At 41.5% G+C, this 23,476-nt stretch overlaps 1 protein-coding gene across 10 annotated transcripts in view; it reads right to left on the bottom strand.

Moving 5' to 3' along the window:
* The window catches only part of CTNND2 (catenin delta 2), a 699,957-nt gene extending 677,381 nt beyond the window's left edge, over window positions 1-22,576 (bottom strand). For 8 of the 10 annotated variants that reach the window (XM_042806907.1, XM_042806914.1, XM_042806911.1 and 5 more), the window contains exon 1: window positions 21,113-21,187. In XM_042806907.1, the coding sequence (XP_042662841.1) occupies window positions 21,113-21,149 (37 nt within the window). In that variant the 5' untranslated portion in view covers window positions 21,150-21,187. Of the gene's footprint in view, window positions 1-3,431; window positions 3,453-21,112; window positions 21,188-22,143; window positions 22,198-22,545 lie in introns of those variants that run through there. The other 2 variants (XM_042806909.1, XM_042806910.1) reach the window with 2 other exon arrangements.
* Window positions 22,577-23,476: the final 900 nt, after the last annotated feature.

Below are 23,476 nucleotides of genomic sequence, written 5' to 3'. Positions count from 1 at the left end.
AAAAACTTAGAAGCAACCAGAAAAAGGCAATCAAATGCCACAATTTGCCTTCTGGTGCTAGTTTTGAGGAATATTTAAACAGCATGATGGAATTACAATAGTTCATGAATTTCACATGGATGAAGAACCAGGTCCTTAGGGCTGCACATGAGATTTTGTTCATTATTTTAAGTTTGTCAAGATTCTTATATTCTACCATCAAGAAATGAAAAAAAAAAAAAAAAAAAAAAAAAAGCTAACCAGGGTTTATTGTACCTATAAATATAAGATTTTCTTGGAATCATCCCAGAATCAGTGGTAAGATAAGCAATAACATCAGTAATATAACCACTGGTAATGTAAATAGAAATAAATGAGCTTCAAGTGTTTTTTTCAGAAGGATGGACAGAATATACTACCAGTACACTCACTATTAGTGAGCAATTGAGAACAATAACATCTGAAATGCATTAGTTCAGTAATGACTTCATCAGTGAAGCCAGAAAATACTATCATTTGATCTGATACCTACAATATCAATCTGACTATTCATGTAATGTATTTTAAATATATATATAGCCTTCAATAAATATATTAAGACTACTGCCATTTGATAGTTTTACTTCCGTGTTGAACTACCACCAGTATTGAAAGTTTAAACTCATTTCTAAAATCAATTTAATATTAGCCTCCAACTCTCATTGTTTTATTTGCTACAATATTAAAAAGCCCTCCTACAGAAATCACTTCACTGTGAGGTACTAGCAGACTGCAATCAATTTACTCCTTTCAGCTGGCAAAAGAAGATAGCTTAAGCTTCTTTATCATCTTCTGCAGGTGTGTTTTCTAGGTCGTGACTCACTCCAGTAAGACCCTTCTCAGTACACTTGCAGTGTCTCAGCTGATTGCACTGAAGGGTAAGTATAGGGTAAGTATCCTTAAACCCTTTTTTTTTTTTTTTTTTTTTTTTTTTTTTTTTTGAGATCATTTAACTATTTTTAATCCAATGCATACCACGTGATTTTGTTTGGGACTGATTCATCCCTCCTCCCTCAAATTTTGTTCTTTCCTACAAATGACATCAGATTTTCTCTGCACTCTTATGACTAGCTTAACTATAAAACTATCTTAACTTTTTGGTAAAAACAATTGATTCCATCAGTTGTATCCCTTAGTCTTGTCATTATAACAAGTCCTTATTTTATTGGGACAACCTTTTCTTTTTAGATAGCCTTCTTTCACCATGATTCCCCAGCACTATTCAAAATAAGCATCTCCAGTTAACAATATATGCTGTATTTTTTTTTTTTTTGAGACAAGTTTTTTTTTTAGGTGCTTAATTTTGCAATGTTCTTAAAGTCGTCTTTAGGCAGGTCATGCAATTAATTTATATGCAGTACATTTTTTGTACACTAAATATTGATCTTGATCATGAACAACTATGCTTTGCTAATACATATAAATTATCAAATTCATTAGTAGATTATACAATTTGCAGCAAATCCCCCTGGTTTCACACATGTAAATAGTCCCTCTCACATCAACAGAATTTTGAGAGTAAGTACGAACAGGATTCTGATTGTGTTGACCACAATACAAAGATTTCCCATACAGTGAGGTGTGGGGGAAATGGTCCTAGGTCATATACAAAACCCCCAAGCAACCATATCTTACAGCAGAAGCGTCCAAATACCTATAAAACTCCCAAGAACCTTCTTCCCCAATTTTTGATGTGTGTTGTTGACTCTAATTTTGACATACCACCTTATTTTTAAAGACACACATCATTACTGTCTACAACCACTTTAAGTCTGTTGAGGTTTATGCAAGGCTGCAGTTGAGAAGAATTCCTAGGAGTATTTTGAACTAAAAATACATGAACATATCCAGGTATTTTTGGCACGCCTATACAGAGAGAGACAAGAAACAAAGCTAATTTCATGTCTCTGAGAAGGTGCAGCAGGAGCAATTACTAGCCTACTGTTTCTGACAGCGTCCTCTTCACCGTCTGCAGCTGATCGACAGTGACTCTTGATACATAGTCCAGCTGGCAATATTTTGTCATGTCGTAGATGTTTAACTGTTATCAAGCAGTGATTCTTAAAACAATTTGGTCTAGTTTTTCTTAAAATGTGGTTACATGTCAAGTCAGTTAGAAGTAACTACTTGGAGAACCTGTTCCTAGAGCTTCTACCCTGTACCTGTCTCCACTATTGAACACCTCTCCCCTGCCTCCTTGTTTTCTCCTTTTAATTGCAGTCTGTGCCTAAAGCTAGCTGGGCTTTTGAAAACCTAGCAACAGCAGAGGGCACAGTGTTGGGCAAGATGAAGAATTGCAAAGGAACGGGAAAATCTATAATGTGTGGACATTTTGACACTGCTGTTATAGGAAGCCTTGGACAAAGAAACAGTATTTATCTTAGTGTGTGCTCTGTGTGATACTAGAAACTCCATGTATTCTTCCCATTTGGAGAAATTATGAATAAAGATTAAATATGTTTAAAAAAAAAAAAAAAAAAAATAATCTAAAACCAGTCCTGTCAATCATATGGTTAGTGCCCAGTATATATAAAAAACCACCCTACAAAAAACCATCATCACAGAGTAGAAAGACTTGCAGAACCAAAATCAAAGGAGCAGGCATTTTTAAGGCACTGGAATTATTGAGAGCAGAAAGAGCTTTCAAGAACTGAACTTTGACCTGCACCTCCCTACCTCTGACATTAGTAGTACAGGACTTAACAGCTTCTTTAACCAAAACCAGTTTTTTGGCACCCTCTAGAGGTTTTGCTCCCACAGAGAAACAACTCAGAAGATCGATAATTATCATTATCATAAAATTTGGGAGAGTTTACGATCCAAAACTCAAGCCTGTAACCAGCACAGACTGGTACAAAAAGGTTTATGTGAACATGTAAAACCAGTATATGTTAGAGCATCAATTCTGGTTTTGTTCTGTGTGATCAGATTGCCCGCCTCGTTCAATTAGCCCAGGACTTCTGGGTCTGTAAGAACAAAAACTAGAAAAACACATCACAATTAATACTTCCCTATTAAAAAACAGGGAAATCTAGTTTCCATCAGGTAACTCTGGAGCTTTATAAAATTTAGCGTTTCACTTAGTTTATGAGACAATAAAACAAACCCAAAGACAGCTAGCAAAATAATCAATCATCCATCTATGCAACACTGTAAAACAATATTACAAACCTTTAGTGTCACACAGATTTTTTTTATAAAGTGAAATTTAAATTTTATTCACGTTCTCTGAATAAAAGCAGTATTAATCATCCAATCTGCCATCATTTTCCCAGCCATTTCTCCCTTCCCACCAAACCCTGTTGATAGAAAATATGCAGGGAAAAGAACTTGCTATTACAAAACTGCCTTATGACTTTTTGATCAAGTTGGTGTTAGGATGCAACCTCCTATACTATACAACGAGGAACTACCTGTTCAGATTCCAGTAGATCATCCTCTCCAGGTCCAGGACAAATGTCCTCAAACATTAAAGCATGCATTTTCTGCTGTCATCACCCCGTAAGTCTGAAAGTGCAGGGCGTGTCACACAGTTGCACAGTTTTAAGCAACTTCCTCAAAAACAAAGCAGAAAACGATAACTCATTTTAGATGCTTCATTATGAAAGCAAAAAATTGAAAAAACATTCTCCAATCTGAAAATTAAAGAGGCATTTCCTATCATCAGTGATATCACAGAAATCATCATCAAGTAAATTCCAACTGTGAACTGTTTATTTTTAGGATAGTTTGAAATTGCAAACCAGTAATCCACATCTTTCCAACTCAGACACCACTGGTCTTTTGCTGCAAACATCTCTCCTCGGTTTTGTTGAGAAGGCAAATAAATAAAAAAAAAAAAAACAAACCATGCGTCAGGGTGTCCAGGGTATCCCAGGAGCAACAGAAAAAAGGGAGCACGCTACATATACTTCTCCAGTTTCAGTATCATAGTAATTTGAGGCATACACATCACCGTACTCGAAGTAGACTGCCATATCTGTGACTGGTGAAATGAAACGAAGACCAATCACACAGCATCTGCTTCAGAGAAAACTTGAATGCATGCCGGACAAGCCACGGTAATCTGCCGGGCTGGGCGAGCCGAGGACCCAGGCCAAGGAGGAAGAACGTAGCCGACTCAGTATGAGTGATAAAGTGTGCTTCAATTTATTGATTTTCATTACAGCCTATTATAATCTTTCTACTAATTATGCCTACTAGTCACTAGCTGATTGGCTTAAGCTCTAAAGGTCGTATTCGCACGGTCCACCTACTTGCAGTTAGCTTACAGCACAAGCTTCTCATAACACTAAGTTTCTCATGCTACTATTTCTGATTCCTGTTGACTTGTTTTCGATACACAACAGTACCGTAACACAATGTTTCTCAGACCACCGTTACCATAATACTAGGTTTCTCAGACCACTATTCCTAATTCCCCTTAGCCTGATTTCGACACACCACGGTACACAGGGCTGAAGTGTCCTTGACATTCCTCAGGTATCAGCAGCTGCGAGCAGCTGCAGGCAAACCCTAGTGAGGCCCAGCATCAGCCCCTAGAGCAGGCTCTGGTCATACAACTGCTCGGTGGGCTCAGGACCCTTGTCTCTGAGCCATTCTCCAACAATTCCCCCTTTTCCTTTTTGTATGAGTAGAGCCTGCGCCAACGTTCATTCAAAGATTTTCTTAATACATGACAAGGCACAACTTAAACATGCAAGCTTACAATCTACTGGATAAAGGCACAGGACCCTTGTCTCTGAGCCATTCTCCAACAATTCCCCCTTTTCCTTTTTGTATGAGTAGAGCCTGCGCCAACGTTCATTCAAAGATTTTCTTAATACATGACAAGGCACAACTTAAACATGCAAGCTTACAATCTACTGGATAAAGGCACAGGACCCTTGTCTCTGAGCCATTCTCCAACAATTCCCCCTTTTCCTTTTTGTATGAGTAGAGCCTGCGCCAACGTTCATTCAAAGATTTTCTTAATACATGACAAGGCACAACTTAAACATGCAAGCTTACAATCTACTGGATAAAGGCACAGGACCCTTGTCTCTGAGCCATTCTCCAATAATTCCCCCTTTTCCTTTTTGTATGAGTAGAGCCTGCGCCAACGTTCATTCAAAGATTTTCTTAATACATGACAAGGCACAACTTAAACATGCAAGCTTACAATCTACTGGATAAAGGCACAGGACCCTTGTCTCTGAGCCGTTCTCCAACAGTAATCAATGCAACTAACATCCTTGGGATGATGAGCACATCTGACGTTCAATCTGAAGGCCACATACAGCCTCTCATCTGCAGAGAAACCAGCTGCCCACTGCTTTAAAAACCAGCGTCGGTGGGAACGCATCTGGCCCATACCCAAGACTCTTCCCTGGTCCCAAACAGCTTCCAGCCCCAGTCTGAAGCTTTGCTCCTCATTTGATGTTAAGTAACAGTTAAACCGATACTACAGCCCACTAATATCTGAATTTCTTTGAGACAACGCAGATGCCAAAGCAGAAGTCAAAGAACAGCTGTGAATTATCTAGAGATGCAGAACCATGCACAGCTCTCTAGATGCGGCCTCATCAGTGCTGCATAGAAGCGAAGCGTCACTTCCCTTCACCTCATGGTGATGCTTTTCCTAACGCAGCCCAGGAAGTTCTTGGATCTTCTCTGCCACGAGAGCACGCTGCTGGCTCACGTTCAACTTGTTCACCGGGAATCCCAGATCCTCCTCCACAAGGCTGCTTTCGGGCCAGTTGGCACCAGCATGTACTGGTGCAAGAGGTTATTCCAACCCAGGTGCAGAACTTGCCATTTTGACTTCATTGAACTTCACAAGGTTTCTGTCATCTCTTTTCTCCGACCTGTTAACGCATCTCTCAACAGCAGCACGCTCCTCTGGCATTTCAGACACTCCTCCCAGTTTTGGATCATCTGCAAACTTGCTGAGTGTAACTCTGTCCCCTCACCCAGATCACGAACAAAGATGTTAAACAATATCGGACACAGGATCGACCCCTGGGGTACACCAGTAGTGCCTGGTCTCCAGATGGACTTCATGCTGCTGACCACAACCCTTTGAGCCCAGCAGTTCACCCAGTTTTCAGCCACACCACTGTGCATTTATCTAATCCACCCTTCAAGACCTTGTCTAGGAGTATGTTATGGGAGACTGTCAAAAGTCTCCCACAAAGTCGATAAATGACAACTCACTGCTCTCACTTCATCCACCATAGTCATCTCATCATACAAGGCTATCAGGTTGGTAAAGCATGTCTTCTCCTTCATAAATCAATGCTGTTTACTCCCGACCACCTTCTTGTCCTTCATACGTTTGGAAATTATTTCTAGGAGGATTTGTTCCATCATCTTCCCAGGGACTGAATTGAGGCTGACTGACCTGTAGTTCCCCAGATCATCCTTCTTGAAGGCAGGAATGATGTTTGCTCTCCTCCACTCCTCAGGAACCTCCCCTGATCACCATGATCTTTCAAAGAGAATTAATAGAGACCTTAAGTCTCCTACAAATAATACAAAAATAGAATTTTGAATACAGGCGATGGGCAGATGCCATGATCAAGTGGATCAATACGAACTCCTCCACTCTTCAGGGTGCAAATATTCTGCCGCCTACAAGCTAACCCTGAAGCCCAAGTTAGCTGTTTGTTAGCAACGGATGAGATATCTGTAACAGAGTCCACACAAGCATAAAAGGAAAGGCCCTACTGGAACCATCCTGGGACAGCTTGATAGTCACAGACCACAATGAGATGCCACAGTATTTCACGTTACCACGGTGATGAGGAGTGAGCTCTGGTTCTGTGTCACTAATACCAGCCTGTGCCCTAACTCAGCAATAAGCAGTATCCAAAACAAGCCAGCTAGCAGCTGAAAACACAAGTAATGAAGCCTACAGCAAAGTTCATGAGAGGAGGATGCTGAGTGCTGCCAGGGAAGGGTGCTCAACTGTGGAACAGTCTATTGGAAGAAGAAAAAGAAAAAAAAAAAAAGATTCAAAGTCTAACCACCCTCTGATCACAAAAAAAAAAAAAAAAAAGAAAAAAAAAAATTATCTCTACCACGGATAAGGGGGATAATGTACTCTGCTATATCCACACATACCAGTAAACAAACTTATCTCCTAGAAACTATGGTTTTTAAACCGAAATTTCTCTTCAGATTATATCTGTAGGAAATACCATTGTCATTCACATTGTATTTACCCTCTTGAGGTGTAAGTGGTTTGTTAACTACACAAGTCTTGCTGATTGCAATCTGACAACCTAGAGGAACAATGGAGAAGAAAAACAAAGACATGCTTTGAGCAGCTCCTAGAATGGAAATGTAGAAAACCGTAAGGAGCAGTCGCCTTATGTGCATGCATTTAGGATAGTAATACTTCAAATAACTAAAGGGCAGATGTTTTAAAATTCACTGCACATTTCAATAGACCATACTACGAAGGCTGACTACAAGTATATAAACAAATCAGAGTTATGAAAATTAGATTTCTCCAATAAATTCATTTTGCTCAGCAAACCTTTTTACAATTGTTTTAACGAATAGCAGCTACAAAAGCTACAACTAATGTTTCATGGAATTTGTTAAGTTTAACAAATTTTATTTTTCAAATTAACATTGCATTAAATGTATTTTTGAATGTGCATTATATTACTACCTATAAATTATTCCAGAACAATAAATACAATCCATAACATAGCCAAAAACATAGTTATGCAATCTTGCCACCAAAGTCATTACCTATATTTGTTGAGATATTTAATTTTAACTTCATGAAGTGATAAAGGCACATTTTACTAATCTACAAAGTGCAAAGAAAAGTCTGTAGTTACCTTCTGATCCACTGTGCCAAAGGTGCTCATTCACCTTGCCCCTTTCCACTTTTGTTTCCTTTTTGTTTCTTTTGTGTTTTGTTTGTTTGTCTCTCCTCACAAAATAAATGTCAAGAAAAAATGTCAGAAAAGACCACTTTTGAAAGAGACTCTTAAAAGCTCTGAGACATGTTTAAGGCAAACAAAAATTTGAATAATATTTAATGTTTTGTGAAAGTGAGAGAGAATTGCTGAGAGATTATCCAAATATTCTAGGGCTTACCTATGCTAATTATTTTGCTGAAAGAATCTTTAATTACTTCATCATCAACTTGACCCCTACTTGAAGAAGGCAACCTATGGATATAGGAAATTCAAACATTTGTCTCTCATCTTCCTGCTCTAACTGAGAATGTTTGCTTCTTTTTGCTTGAAACAAATAAGGAAATGATTGGAAAGAAATTGTTACTGGTACCACAACAAGGCTTGAACAGCAGCTGTCTGTCCAGTTCTCTCTCTTAGTACATGATGAAACAACAGCAACAGACTCTTGATCACAAATGAGTTTAATACCATTCCTTATACACTGTGTTAATACAGTAATATTAATGCTGTACTAAAGGACCAGCAGCAGAGGATTCGCTGATACTTTGCACAGCTTCATTATTCTTGCAAAAGAAACTTCTGGTTTTGTTCTTTAAAGTTCTCATGGAGAAAGGACCTAGAACAGTTTATCTTTTCTACCCTTCTTTTTTTCCCCTCCAAATAACCCCTTTTATTTATTTTCATTTTTTTAAAGAGGGGACAAGAGCTCAGTGATGACATTTTCTGTTTGGGAAAAAAAAAGCCTCTTGCATCCCATAAAACATATGTTGTTACCTGCCTGGGAAAATGTCATATGAAGTCAAGCAAAAGTTAGTTTTACGCCACCCATGCACTGAGAGCAGTATAACAAGAGACAAGAATTTGCTTAATCAGCATGGAAAGGGCTATGTGTCTGAGGGGACAAGAGGACATCAGCAACCAGGATCTTATTTCCATGCTTGTACCTGACCCCTTTTCAACCTCTCCAGACTTGTTTTCCCTTCAGCAGTTGTGTTAGCTAGGTTTTTGAACTTTTCAGCACAAGGACCATATGTGAGTATGTTTTGGACAGCACCGGTTCAACAGGGTTGTGATCTAAGTTCAGTTGCCAAAACACTGATGTAGTACAAAAGAAAGAGCCAACACTGAGTTTGATTGTTTAGATGATTGATGAATTAACATTACAGTCTGTTACTCCATCTGCATTCTTGCATGTGGTCTTTCGTACATGGTACAGTTAATAAATCTACAGCACACGATTTTCTAAGCACGCCCTGGGAGTAGTCCTGACTGTGGTTCTTGCGTTTGTTATCGCTTGTCATGGATTAACTCAGAGCTGCTGAGCTCACCCTGTATTGCAAGGTGGGAACCACTGGGCTATTTACAGCTACCTTCAGGGTCTTGTTGTAATGTCAGTCTGAGGTCCAGTTTCATAACAGAATTAGCCTACTGAAATTCAGTATCAGTAAGAAGTGAATACACTTCCACTCAAACACTGAGAAGCTTGGTTTCACTTAAGTAGAACGATATGAAAGTTTGAAACAAGAGCTGAAAATAGGACAGCTGAAGGAGTTTCCTGGGGCTTCCACCACAAGCCAGCCTGCATCTAGAGGTAGCAGCTTCAGCCCCTTGACAACACCTCTTTGCACCAGAAAATTATTTCATCTACAAAGCAGTATCATAAACTGTAGAGGGATGTAATATATAATGCATGCATGCTTGTTATCAAGTGATAGCACTCACATCCCATCAGAAAGCAAGAGAGATCCCAGATGTTTAAAACAATTTTTAAAAAAAGCAGTAACAGAATTCATGAGGCCACAGAAGCTTCCATGGTATTCTATTAAAGCCACTAATGACTGTTTCAAGACAACTGAACAAAAAGTCTTTACAAAAGAGGAAGCCTGTCTGACAGAAATAAATAATTAAGAGAGAGGCAGTACTGCTTTATATGTGTGTTTGGGGTAATATTTGGACGTCATATTTAGGTATTATTAAAAGCTCTGCATATGTATCTTCAAGCCTCAAAAGTTTTGGCTGTATAAATGCTCAGACTTTAAATTGCAAGTCCCTTTTTATTCTTCTCTTCTACATGTATATGAGAAAGGTGAAGATTAAAACATCAGAAATATTACACAATATTCTATGAATTCATTCAGCAGGGTAAATCACCTTTTCGAAGAAGCTCTAAAATGATTCATGTGCAAAGAAGAAAAACCTTTGTCCTGGGCTTCCTTTCTCTGACTGTTCCTGTGAAATGCAGATGTATAGCTGTGCTTCAGAAATACACTTCATATCTAAAACCTAGTATTGTGAAATAAATCACAGGTCTCTAACCCTTTCGCATAAACCACTGTAAGTAACACATTGAAGGGAATGGAATACAAAGCCAGAATTATTTTAGCTATCCTCAAACTCCATTGAAGTCGTAGAGGATTTATCGCCCTGATGTTGCCTCCTTTAGCTGATTCAAAACCAAACATACTTCTCAACTCATACCATTCCAACAGGCAAAGTTCTTGATGAATTGCTCAGGCAATCTGAGGTGCTGTAGCTACCACTTACTGCTGAGGTTGATTTTCCTTTTGAATGGGAGCTGCCTCTGAAAGCCCGTACCACACTTCTACACAGACATTTCTACCTTTATGTATGTTCCCTGACCTTGATACAGATCCTGAAGTACACCTGTCTCTCTTACACCATCTACTTAATTTAGTTGTACCATAACTGTTATTAAGTACTGTAGTCGTCTTGTTTCACTGTAAGAAAACAAATATTTTTGCTTAAAAAAAAGAACTTCATCTAACCTAAGTTTCAGGAAGCTATCATACTTCCTAGCAATAAGAAGGAAAATTTACAGAGTTCAAATGTTCTCTCATTTTTATTTTACAACTTTTATTCAAATAACAAAATCCCACATATTAATTTATGTGCATTCAACAAACTTATAGAAGAATGGGCATTTCTAAATGTGTTCGCAGTATCCAAAGCTTGCGCTTCTATCCTCAGATGAATAGAAACAGTCGAACCTAAAGTCCAGTAGCTTATTCCAGACCTGAAGACTAAATCGCATCATTAAAATGTCAAGTGAACTCATTAAAGCTCTTTTCAGCATAAACACCAGTAGTTTCTTTTCAGGGTGACACTATCCTCATGTGTACAGCACATTTACCAACACAGGGTTTTGCTGGATAGGTAGATAAGCATGAAAGAAGAGCGGAACCAAAAGGGGCACAAACTAGTGTCACCTTGAATGTGCACAGGGGAGAAAACCTGGCACCTACTTCTCTAGAGGCAAACAGTTCAAGAGAATATATATATAGTAAGGATTCACCTGGATCCTTCTAGTCCACTGTGTAGGACTAACGTATTTCAGAAAGTGGATCAACAGGTCGAACAGTTAGGGAAATACTTTTAACTTTGTAACCTCAAGAGCAATCGCTCTTTTCCTTCCCATTCTCCCTCTGATTTCAGTTTTAGGTACTGCTTCACTTCTCCACTAGTCCCATTCCTCCTGGCCAACTCAGTTTTTTCATACCAACTACTCCTTGTCTTTTGTTAAGCAAAAATATGACTGTATGACACTACAAATCAGACACTCCTAAATAAAACCATGTAACAAACCCCCTTAATTTCTGGCCACCTGACTATACTGTGTAGTTAGCAAGTCCAAAGCAGAACCAAAAGACCATATTTAAATAAAGATTTACTGGAAAAATATTTGAAAAACACGGACACTTAAATGTTATAATGAGAATATTAAGCCCTTCAAAAATCATGATTCCTTGTTTCTCCATTACAGTCCTGGTATTTTACTGGAGACATGTTAAATGAATTATGACTAAGTGAATTTAAAAACAAGTGAATATAAAAACAGCGGAAGGGGAAGAAATAATTGTTTCATTCCCAAGAACGCATATTTCCATAAACTCAGTTTCTTGTTTTAGAGGTCTGTACGACTTTCTAGAGGGTAACACCATTTATTGACAAGCATACTACAGCATCAGGTAAACAAACCTTATACTTCCAGAACTATTCTGTTCTACAGGTCAGGAAGGATATGTCTTTAAGGTAAGTTGGCTAAACAAACTAGCATTCTGATTTTTTCCTTCTCTTTCCCACTCCTCCACCATTTTTTCCCCCCACCTGGAATCTTGACCAAATCTGGAAAATAACCATTTCACCCAGTACAGCAAAACTTGTCTATTCTAAAGTATAAAAATTACAAACTATTACTGAGATTACTCATCCTGCCTGTTTTATGACAACACTGTAATACCTGAATTTTCTTTAAAAAACAAAACCAAAACAAAACAAAAAAGAAACCCACAACTGTGTCATGACAAACATTAGATTGTGGGATTATTGAAAAGTCAAGCGAAAGAAGGTTGAATAAAGAGAAAAAAAGTATTTTTACTAAGGTAGGTCTTGTAAAGCACAGGTGTCCTATTCAATCAGTTGGATTTCTGCTACCAATTCAACAAGAATCCATTTGGGTTTTGCCTGGGGGAAAATACAGAATTACACTGCTTTTGAGGAAAAATATACAAGTTATATAACATATATTCAAGAGAGGAATTTTAACATTTGACACAGGTGCAACTAATTCCATGCCTTTTTATAGCATACGAGTAGAATATATGCATGCATGCATTTCTTAAACATGCTCAAACCGTGCTTTGCTTATTGTAACTGTGCAAGATGCCCTGTTAGAAGTGATACACTTTTGTAAACAAAACACTCCCGAAAATGTATTTCTAAAGGTATTTGCTAGAAATCATCAGACTGGCTCAACTACCTATGTTAAAAGACTGAATTAGGAACTTTCCTATTTGTAGACAGTACAGCAATTGTGCCTTCCAGCCTATCGTCCTGTTTCCCACCTTCCCCTCCCAACAATTTTTTGGTTTCCTATTAACAGTATTTCAGATCTCTTTCTCTGCTTTGGACACAGTTAAAAAAACAAAACACAAAAAAAAAAACAAAAAAAAAACAAACAAAAAAAAACACAAAAAAAAAAACAAACAAACAAAAAAAAACCACCAACCACTAGAGCAATTTATATTGCAGGGTCTTTGGCTCCTTGACAAACATCATTGCTCCAAGTCTTTTTTGTCAATAGATCACCAGCAATCTGTCATTTGGGGACCTAAAATATTGTCATCACCACTGATCAAAAGCCAAGTAGCTCCTCAGTGGATATTTTTAGAGGGGAGGCCATGCCGAGAGAGTCTCGGAGTGATCAGTCAGCAGTGTCAGCCTGAGGACTCCGGTGGACAGAGCAGTGTTGTGGAGGAAACCTCTGCTCTCCCTCACCAGACAGTTCTGGTTTGCGCAAATATATATCGGGATTTCACACACAAACGGGAAAAATCAGGTTCTACGAAGTGCCCTTGTCCAGCAGGCTTTCCAACTAAATGACACCGGCATGTTCAGGAGGTCAGACAGAGATGCCAGATCTCAAAAATGCAAAATGTCCCAAAGTCCTAAAAGTAGGTCAAGTTTATGTGGTGCTTAGCTGGCATTAAGCATCAGGTATAACCTATTCTTCAAATACTAATGTTGCATTTGCTCAAAAATAAATAAATAAATCTTCCTTTGGAAATCAAACTGATTTGCTTTACTTCATATACCTGTGCAAAGTTTTAGCCATTCTAAGCTAAACTGAAGGCATAATACATGATCAAAGTCTAAAATTTTGTTCTTACCACTCAAAACCAGGTGTCTTCCCTGTTCAGTTTAAGACTTTTTATACTAATACACATGAAATAGTGTATTAGCATATAATACACATGAAATATGTATTATATACTATTACACATGAAATAGAATAAACATTTATTACCAAAAATTCACATCTTCAAAAGATCTGGGGGATAAAAAAAAAAGACAGCAAGACCTATACATGCACTGTACCTCCTAGACTTAGAGGCAGACAAGGAAAAAATGCAAAGCTGATGAATCTTGGTTACTTTTAATTAAAAGGTATTTACAGAGATATTTACAGAGAAAGAACATTTAAGACAACTGATCAAAACTCAACCTCAAAATGCAGAGAAGAGATGTAAAGGTTAGGGTTTACGCCATACCTTTGCATTTCATCCACATAAAGTAATTGCTGCACAGATCAGTGCTCCGTAAGGTGACACAGAAGACAAGGAAATGTTTGTTCCTTTTTGAAATTAGGAGTAATACCCATCCTTTGAGTGCTCATTATGACAGTCAGCGTTGAGAATTAAGTGTGCAGGATCCCAGTGGAAACACTCAGAGGCTAACGAACTTCCCTAATTTGATCAGAAATGCATGCTTTGGAATTTGTTTTTATTGAAAAAACATGCAATGACAAGTACTAAAGAGCCCTATTTACCTGAGAGTACTAAACAGTTGTTTAACAGAATAGCGCATTATGCTTCTCAGATATGCTACGGCCTCTGTTCGGTGGTCCCATTTATATGAACAAGATTTCTTGGTATCATGACTCTGCTTCTAATGACAGCTCTTAAAACTTGCAATTCTAAATTTACCCTTTGATTAGATATGCGTGTTTCTAATTAAGCTCAACCTGTCCATCCTTCTTCAAACAGATTAAAGTCAGAGTCCTCCAAGACCCCTGAGGCTTCGTGCAATGCTTTACTTGTTCTTGGTAAAAACAATGGAACTCAGAAGTGGAAAATAAGTGCAATAACCTGCCAAGCTTGTCAGAAACACTTTTAACCAAAAATACATACCTGTGAACCTATAAAATCTTTAAGGGACCATCTTATTTATACAGGAGAAAAAGAAGAACTGGTGTTGCGTATCTTCTATGCATTCAATTATAGGATGCCGTATGCCATCGGTAAAATAAAAGCACGTGTAATAGTTAATCTTTAATAAGGCCTGTGCAAGATTACAAATGCTTTATTTCCCCTCAGTGAACCAGACTCTACCTTCTGAAAATCATGTAGACATAGCTGAGAGGCAGTTGGGAATTAACTTGGCGATCCCTAAGCAGGACTTCCAACCCTGTTACTCAAAATCCTTCTGTTGGGTGTTAGTGCTATGGACGTGGTTCAGTGACAGAAATAAAGAAAACAGTAGCCAACCGTCTTCTGTTGTTTTAATTGTAATGATAATTTTGAGAGTGCGTTTGGCCATCTATATTACTGACACTTGTAAGGAAGGGATGTACTGTCACGCTTCCAAATTTTCCCCTGTACCTCCAGATGACATATACTGCAATGACAATCCACATATAAAGTCACATTATTCTTGCAACTCGAGCTTCAAAACCATTTGCAGTAAGAAGAGCGATAATTATGCAATTCATCCGCTACTGTCAACCTCCTTCATTAAAGCACATACTTTTTTTCAAAATACCCAAGGCTATTTTGTTCTATTCACTGCATTTCTAAGCACACTAGGCCAGACCTGAAAGTTCAGGTTACTATCATGTGGTGATCAAGGATACAGGCATTTCATCAGAAATATTTAGAAAGTGTCAAATATGACTAACTATTTTGTTAAAATTTGTCAAAATCCTCACAGACTGACCTAGATTTTGATTTGTAGGAATTCACTAACTATCCATTCTGTACTTAGCATCTACACCATTTAGGAGCCCACCTCCCACTTTCCATGAGACTTCAGCTTCTAGTTCACACAGAATCTCACTTTCAGAGGTATCACACCATTCAGAAACGAGATGATGCCATTAGGCATGTTCAAAAGCTGTCCTGCAGTTGAGTTGTTGTAAGAAATGTGAGAAAGAGATGGTGTTAAAATTGCCTTCAGGTATCTGCTTATGTAAAGAACGCCATTTCTCTAAAAATTCTGGCATACAAGACAACAAGGTTCGCCCAGACAGGCCTTCCATGTCTAACCTTGAGCCATTTCCACTGCTGAAAACCTTTGAGCTATTGTTTCCTTAGATAACCGTTCTCTGACACAGCCTTCTGCCTCCTCTCCCCTTTTCACTGAATATGAACATCCATAGCCAATGCCATGACATTTTTCATGCCAATAAATAAGAGTGAAAATGCTTTTGCCTTCCCATATGCCAAGTGGGTAAAGCAACAGTCAACCTCTTGTCAAGAAGAATGCTTATTTTTAAGCAAGCAAATTTGACTGGGACAGCAACAACCTGATTTCAATGAAACCCGATTACTACTCAGACATCTACAACATTAGGAGAAAATACCAGCATGCTGAGACTTGATTCATATAATCATGTATGTCACCTTCAGAGAAGTTAGACTCTTCACTCGGATAAATCTAAAATACACACACTCACGAGTTTCAGTATTTTGGTGGAAAACTATAAACAAAAGAAGGGAAGGTTCGCATGTTCTGTTTTCAACATCCAGTGCACATTTTCTTGCTTTTCAGACATCCAGCTTCAAAAATTGTAGAAGTATTCTCTTGGGAAGCAGGAATTAAAATACAATATATTCCCTGAAATTCATTATCTGGAGCTTTGAGTTGCCTCCGAGACCCCTGCCAGTCACCTTTCCAAACTGCTTGCTGGTTGTGGCGGAAGGCATACACCTTTACAGGATGCAGATTGCAAATTTTAGTAATCCTAGTGGTGCTAAAAGGTACAGCAATTTTCTACCACCACACTGAAACTTATTTCTAATCATTTCCCCAAATTTCTTACTAATTTAGAAGAAATTAATCTGATATAAATGAATATAAGAGTTAAGCCTCATCCAGTGGGTTTAAAACAATTAAGAAGCCCGTCAGAATCTCTGTTTACCCTAACTGCTAAATTTCATTTGGTCCTTTCAAAAATTCAGCCTTAAAGGGATATTTTGGTGTTACTTAATTGAACAATATTTGACTGCATTAGGACAGAAGAATGTACCTATGGCTGAAAAAAGAATATGACACACTAAGTGAACAAATTTAAGTTTTACTATCAGTTTCCAAAAGTAATTTTCTTGACCAAAAGGAAATTGCTGTATTGCGAAGACTTTGGGGAGATGAAGAAATCAATTGCAAACTTGGCAAGAAAAAAGAAAGAGGTGGAGGGGAGAAGGATGAAGAAACCAGAGGAGGGAAACGCAAAATCTTTTCCTAGAGAACCTTTTGTGAAAAGCCCCTTTGGCTCTCAGAGGTTCCTGATTTGGGATGTTACTACTCAAAGTGGATTCTGCGTACGTGTGGCTTCTCGAGTGAAAACAAGATGATAACAATGGTTTGTCATACAGTAGAACTACTATGGCTAGTGTAATAAACCATAATAAAACATAACATCAAACATGGTTATTTTATATATGAATTTTTAAAAGTTACCACCTTTTCGGTAGGTCTGAGAAGTATGAAATTTTAAAGTTTCATTAGAAGCCTGGGTTTGTTTGGTTGGTTTTTTTTGTTTGTTTGTTTGTTTTTTTTCAGAAACTTCAATAAAATAGGCAGTGGCCAAAAGGACAAGATAACACATACTTTTTAATGCTTTATGTCTCTTCAAGTTATTGCTTATTACTATAATTGAATTTTGTAAAGTACAACAGGCAGATTAAGAGCCAGGAGGATGCACTAGAAATTAGCATGCCAAGAGCAATTTAAACAACTATTAAATACTTGCTCTCATAGATAATGAGATGTTTCTCTGTTTCTTAGGTTTACACTAAACCGGCAACTAATACAAGAAGAAAAAAATATATTAACATGGCTATCAGTTTACATATAAACAGATATCATATTTTCTTTTTGATTTTATTGAACTTAAATTTTGTCCAGCATACTGCCAGAGAATCTGGTCAGACAATCTGCTTTCACAACCCATCCGTGACACCAAATTAGCACATCTCAAGGGAACAGAAGAAATTGTTTCAGTGTGTCATGCTGCATTTAGACTTCTTTCCAACTGAGCCTCACTACAGAAGAACGATTAGCCAAAGGGTCCTGTGGTTGTGCAGTCTGTGAGCAGAGGGTTGCATACCTGCCCTTCACAGAGACTTCCTACTGACATAAGAGAAGTAACTTTTCCTATCATGCCCACATAACAAAATATATTAAAAAAAAAAAGATGGAGAAAGAAAAAAGGTCAGAAAAATACCATTTTTGCAGGTGTAATGACTTTTGTCAGAAAAAAAATCAATCTCTTTTTTAAAAGCAAATGTGGTTTAATTCTATTTTAGAGTCATTCTCTCATTTAAAAAATAAATGCACCATAATTGAAAATGCTGCCTCCATTAAGGTTTATTGTTTACTTGTATGTTATTAATAATTAGACTACTAAATTTAATGTTGTGCAGTTAAATAAGCATCCAAAACTCATCCTGTAATAAGATCTTGCTGAGACCTTCAAAGGAGAGAAACAATCAATTTCATTTTTGTCAGACCTCAGCTGTAACTTGAAATATCAAACTCTTCATGACTTACAAGCACAATCAATAAGCATCAAAACCACAAGTCTTTATTTAAGTAAGGAGTGCTGTAATAATGTATTTTCCTTATCTTGCTGATACTCCTAAAAACAGTTGCTTCTAGGAATTGTTGAAATGTATGTTTGAAATTCTAACAAAGATATGCTGGAATTTCCAGGAGTGATAGGCTCTAAAAATAATATCACACTGAACCCTGAAACAGAAAATGTATCTGAAATTTAGTGAAAAATTTAACACTCATGAGTTCTGCTCATTCTGTTATCTGCTCCATTTACATGCCAGTCTACAGCCCTACCCAAAAATGTGTTTAAGACCCTTAAAATAAGCTGCTCTGCCACCTCCTTTGTAGCAGAAGTTGATTTTACACGTGTCTTGAGAAACAAATACTTAACACTGAACCACAGCCATTAAATTGATACCATTCATCAGCAAAGGTAAATTATGTAAATCAGAATTATGCAAACACCTTTTTTTTTTTTTTTTAGTTGCTACTATTTCTATTCTGTGCAGCCGTCTGTCAGAGTTCATTACGTGAGGATGAAATTATTTCAGTAGCGCTATTAAAAAAAAAAAAAAAAAAAAAACACAGCAAAAGTCACAGGCTTGTGTCACTGATGAGCTATTTACCACTTTTAACGCCCACTAAGGTACCTGACAAACAGAACTCCAGCACCGTAGCTGGAGTTCCCTCCCAAAAGCATCTTGAAATCCACAGGAAGTCATGCAACCGGCATTCAGAAAGAAATACTTTGCTTCCTAGCAGCAGCTCTGAGGGGTATTTCCTTTGGTACGTATACACAGCACAGCTCGCTACTCCTTTTTTTCTTCCAAGCCTCTCTTACATAACAGACTGCAAAAAACCATCTCTGAACAACGTGATCAAGATGCGATCTCCTGTTCCGGTACAACAACGTTCAACATAAGCACGTTCAACACGGTCCTGAGCCATTAATCAACTTCTTACTAATGAGGACGATCTATCGCAAGTCCTCTGCCGTTTTGCAGGACGCAGGCTGATAGTCAGTCAAGGCTCCCAAAGGGTCAAGCCATTCCCAGACTGAAAAGAGACAGCTTCACCAACTCGGCTCCGAGTTAGTCCTAGCAGGGTATTCGATCATCACAGAATGTCTGAGTTTTGCTTATATATCACAGTCTTCCTCGGCGGGTTGGGGCTCCTCCCCGGACCACCTGCGTTAACGAGGCTCGTGGAAGCCCTAAAGCCACTTGAGTCTCAGAGGCCCATGAGTAGGATACGCAGCAGCTTTCTCTGGAGACCTGCACCCAACTCCCTCGCGCCACGTCATTTATACACTGCCCAGCTAACCAGGCTGCTTGAAAAACATCAGCCCAGCCTGCACGAGTTAGATAATCCGTTCATTTTTTAAGACGGGATGAACACATCCTTAAATACAGGAGGACAAAGATATTTTCCCCTCTCTCGATTCTGCAAAAGCCCACAACAGACTTACATAAACTCCATATAATTCTGGGTGGTCCCCTCACTATCTCGAGGTACGTAAGCCTTGACGTACCCTACGGAAAGGTTTTCTACTGCTCAGGCTGATTCAGTTTTCACTTTACATGCAGACTACCTACACAGACTGTGAAAATAAGCATGCAATGTGAAGTTTTTACTTTATCTTGTCATTGCCGATAAAAAGGCATACATGTTCTAAGGGGCATGAATATCAGTTACTACACCCGATAAAGTTAACGCCTGGGTGTTTAATCAAGGGGTCTATTCATTTCTAAATATTTTCTGCAAGTTTTGGATATTCCTCTATAGTGCATACACCCAGAATCTGAACAAAGCACACCCTAAATCTTAAAGTATGAGAAAGAAAATGTCTCTGCTCAAGATGCTATATTCCAGTCTTCCGTGTATTCATGCCTCCAATCCCTCCAGGGGAAATTTAACATGGTTTCTAAAATGTTCCCTCTTCAGGTTTTTTTTTTTTTTTTTTTATTATAATTTTTCTCCACGATCCCAGGCCAAATGAATTTGTGTATGACATGCACTGCCTGTGCTGCTGCACCTCCTCTGTAGTGACTTGATTCAGCTGAAGCTAACGCTTTGACCGATCGATACAAGCACATTACACACCAGAATAAGAGTAAGATAAGGGTAAAGGAAAAGAAAAGCATCTTTCCTTTCAGCCATTAAATATAGATCAACGAAACATCACAGCGCACATCGCGGTTCCCCTCCCCGCCCGCTCCTGGAGCGCAGGATTTCGCAGGCGGTGGCTTCAAAGGAAGAAGCACCCCCCCCACAACCCCCACACCCCCCCAGCACACACACACCCGCACACAGACAGACAGACAGACAGACACCCGCCGCTCGGAGCCGCCCCAGGGCCCGGGCCCCCGCGCAGGGCCGGGCGCTGCCCCCGCCCGCGGGTCCCCGCGGCCCTTCTTCTTCCTCCTCCTCCTCCTCCTCCTCCTCCTCCTCCCCGGCCCATGACTTCACTGCCGTAACGAGCACATTAGTGCAGAGCGTCGGGAGACACGGAGCCGCGGCTGCCCTACATAAAGCAGCGACTAACGTAGAAAGAAAGGGAGGAAAGAGATGGAGGGGGGGGGGGGGGGAGGCGCGGGAGGAAGAAACAAGGGGAAATAACGCACTTTGTTACCTCTCCGCTGAAGGCACAAACACAGCTCCCAGCAGCCCAACCCAGCCCGGCTGCCTCGCCGAGGGGGAGCGGTGCAGGAGCCCGCACCAAGAACAGAGATCACGCAAGCGGGAAGGGTGTGGGGAGAGGCTGGGGGGGGAGGGGGGGGTGGGGGGAAACCTGGCACCATTACGGTGCCTGTCGTACTCACCGATCGGCGCCGATTCAGCCTGTTTTCTCCCAAACATACACCAAAACCCAACAGCAAATCCTCAGTCCGCTAGGCAAGGATGAAGGGGGAGGTGGAGTGGTTGGGGGGGGGGGGGGGAGGAGCGACGGCCCCGGGCTTCACCGCAAGGTCCTGACCTTGCCCAGCTGCAGCATCTTCGGTTTGTCCGTCTCCCCCCCCCCCCCCCCCCCCCCCCCTCCCCCCTCCTTCTCCCCCTCCCCGGGCGTGCGTGTGGTGGTCCCGCGTGTCCGTGCGAGGGCGCCGAGCCGGGTGCGAGGGGCTGAGCCGCAGGACAGCTGCCCGCCGGGGCTCGGCATCCACCGCCCCGCCGAGCTGCTGCGGGGCCGCTGCTGCGGCCGGGACCGGGGCCGGGGCCGGGGCCGCGGAGGGCTGCGCGGCGGCGGCGGCAGGCTGCGCGGCGGCGTAGCGCTGCGCGCCTGGCGGGCGCAACCGGCCGCGGGATGTGGCCGAAGGAGACCCAACCGCCGCCGCCGCAGCATCTGCTGCCGCCGCGTTCCCCGCCCGCCTGCCTCCGCCCCTCCCTCCCCCCTCCCCGTCCCCTCCCCAGCCCGCAGCCGGCGCTGGGGGGGGGGGAAGGAGGGAGGCCCCGCTCCCCGGGAGGCGGCCGGGCGGGGTCCCCCGGCCTCGCCGCAGAGGGGTGACTCCCCGGCCCCCCCCAAGCCCCCCGAGGCCGGGTGGGGCTCAGGTTAACCGGGGAAAGGGGAGGCAGGGCGGCGGCGGGGAGCAGCCCCTCGGCGGGGGCAGCGGCTCCCGCCGCCTTGGTTGGGGTGACTGAAACTTGAGGTCTAGCCAGCCAAAACGGTAAAAGCAAGGGGGAGGCAAGGGCTCGGTTCTCTCTCCCCAGCCTTGGGAACCCCAGGTGTGAAATCTACCATGTTTTGAGAAGTCTTCTTGCGAGCGAAGCGGGTAGGGAATATGGAAGTCATGGTGACTCCTGTGCACGCTTAACCCTTTCCTGAGAAACTTATGTAAAACGCAACGACAGCACTCACCCGAAAGTTGCCATTCCATTGGTCCTCCTAACTTGCTGCGCGGAGTTTTGGTATCTGAGGAAAAATACCAATTTTTTTGCTGTTGCCGTCGCCTGGGCTAATTACCGCTAATTCACGCTCGCGGCGACCCGAGTGTCAGCGTAGCCCCCCGGAAAGCCATTCCCTCGGCCGAGGCGTCAGGGCAAACGCCTACAGCCGGTGACTCGCCCGCCCGGCCCCGCGGGCCCGACGCCCGCCCCGCCGGGGGGGAACGGCGGCGGATCCCCGGGCCCCGCGGGGCGGCTCCGCGGGGGCCGCCATCCACCCGCGGGGCCCTTCCGCGGCCGCTCCGCCACCAAAGCGCCGCGGAACCGGCCGAGTCGTCCCCCCCCCCCCCCACGGCCGCGGATTCGGGAGATGTACCTGCGGGCGGGTTCCGCCGAGCGGGCAGCGGGGAGGATCCGCCGCCGCCCGGGCTGCAGAGCGACTCGCTGCCGCCACCTTTCGCTCGCCGTTGTCGCGACTTTCCCGAGCCCCGCCGACAGCGGGACCTTCGCCTCGCCGAGGGCTGGCGAGGCGGAGAGCGGGGTGGGTTATCCCCCTCCTTTCGTGTCACGCCAAGCCCGAAGGCTCGTCTTCCCTTCCCTGCACCGCTTGCGCTGCGTCCAGCGCCAGAAAAGCTTGCTTTCTGCCCGTGCTCTCTTTGTTGGTCTGTTTGATTTCCCTAGATCATTCGCCTTCATTTTACCTTTGCTGTTTACCTGGGGAAGGATGAAATGAAGAATTTTGTTTGCGCTGCCTTGAGGCCGGCTCATTTATCAGCTACCTCTAGCTTCACAGTAAGCATGCCTGTTTTCATCTGCTCAAAGATGAACGGAAGAGAAAATCAGTGTTCAGAGGAGCCTACTTAAGCAATTCAAGAAGACATAGCAGTAAATAGTTAAATGAATATGCAATAATTAAGAGTTTGCCCATCTGAATCTTTTCCTCACCTAACAAAAGAAGAAAAGTTGATTCCCCTGTCTTTCTCCAAACCTGTAACAGCAGTATCAGGCCTGCCCTGGCTGTCTGAGGCTGGAAAAATCAGCAGCTGGAGGTATAAAAACTGCCTGCATAGAAGCCTAGCCCGCTCTTTGATGATTAGGGCCCTTTCCTGGGAAGCAGGCTGCTCTTCCAGTCTAAAACTCCTAATCAGACACGTAACTGAGCTCTCTCATTTCTTGACAAATATTCTAACTTCCAAAGTATTGCAGAGTAAGGAGAGACCCACCAGCAGCTACCCTTTCACAGGGAGGGAGGGAGAAAAGAAAGCGTCTCATCATCTGCATCTGGAGGAAGAACGTAATGTCTGTTT

Source organism: Tyto alba, unplaced genomic scaffold, assembly GCF_018691265.1.
Source record: "Tyto alba isolate M040663 unplaced genomic scaffold, T.alba_DEE_v4.0 Super-Scaffold_48, whole genome shotgun sequence".
Lineage (NCBI taxonomy): Eukaryota > Metazoa > Chordata > Aves > Strigiformes > Tytonidae > Tyto > Tyto alba.
Note: the sequence above shows the minus strand (reverse complement) of the source record. Positions and strands in the feature narration are given on the sequence as shown.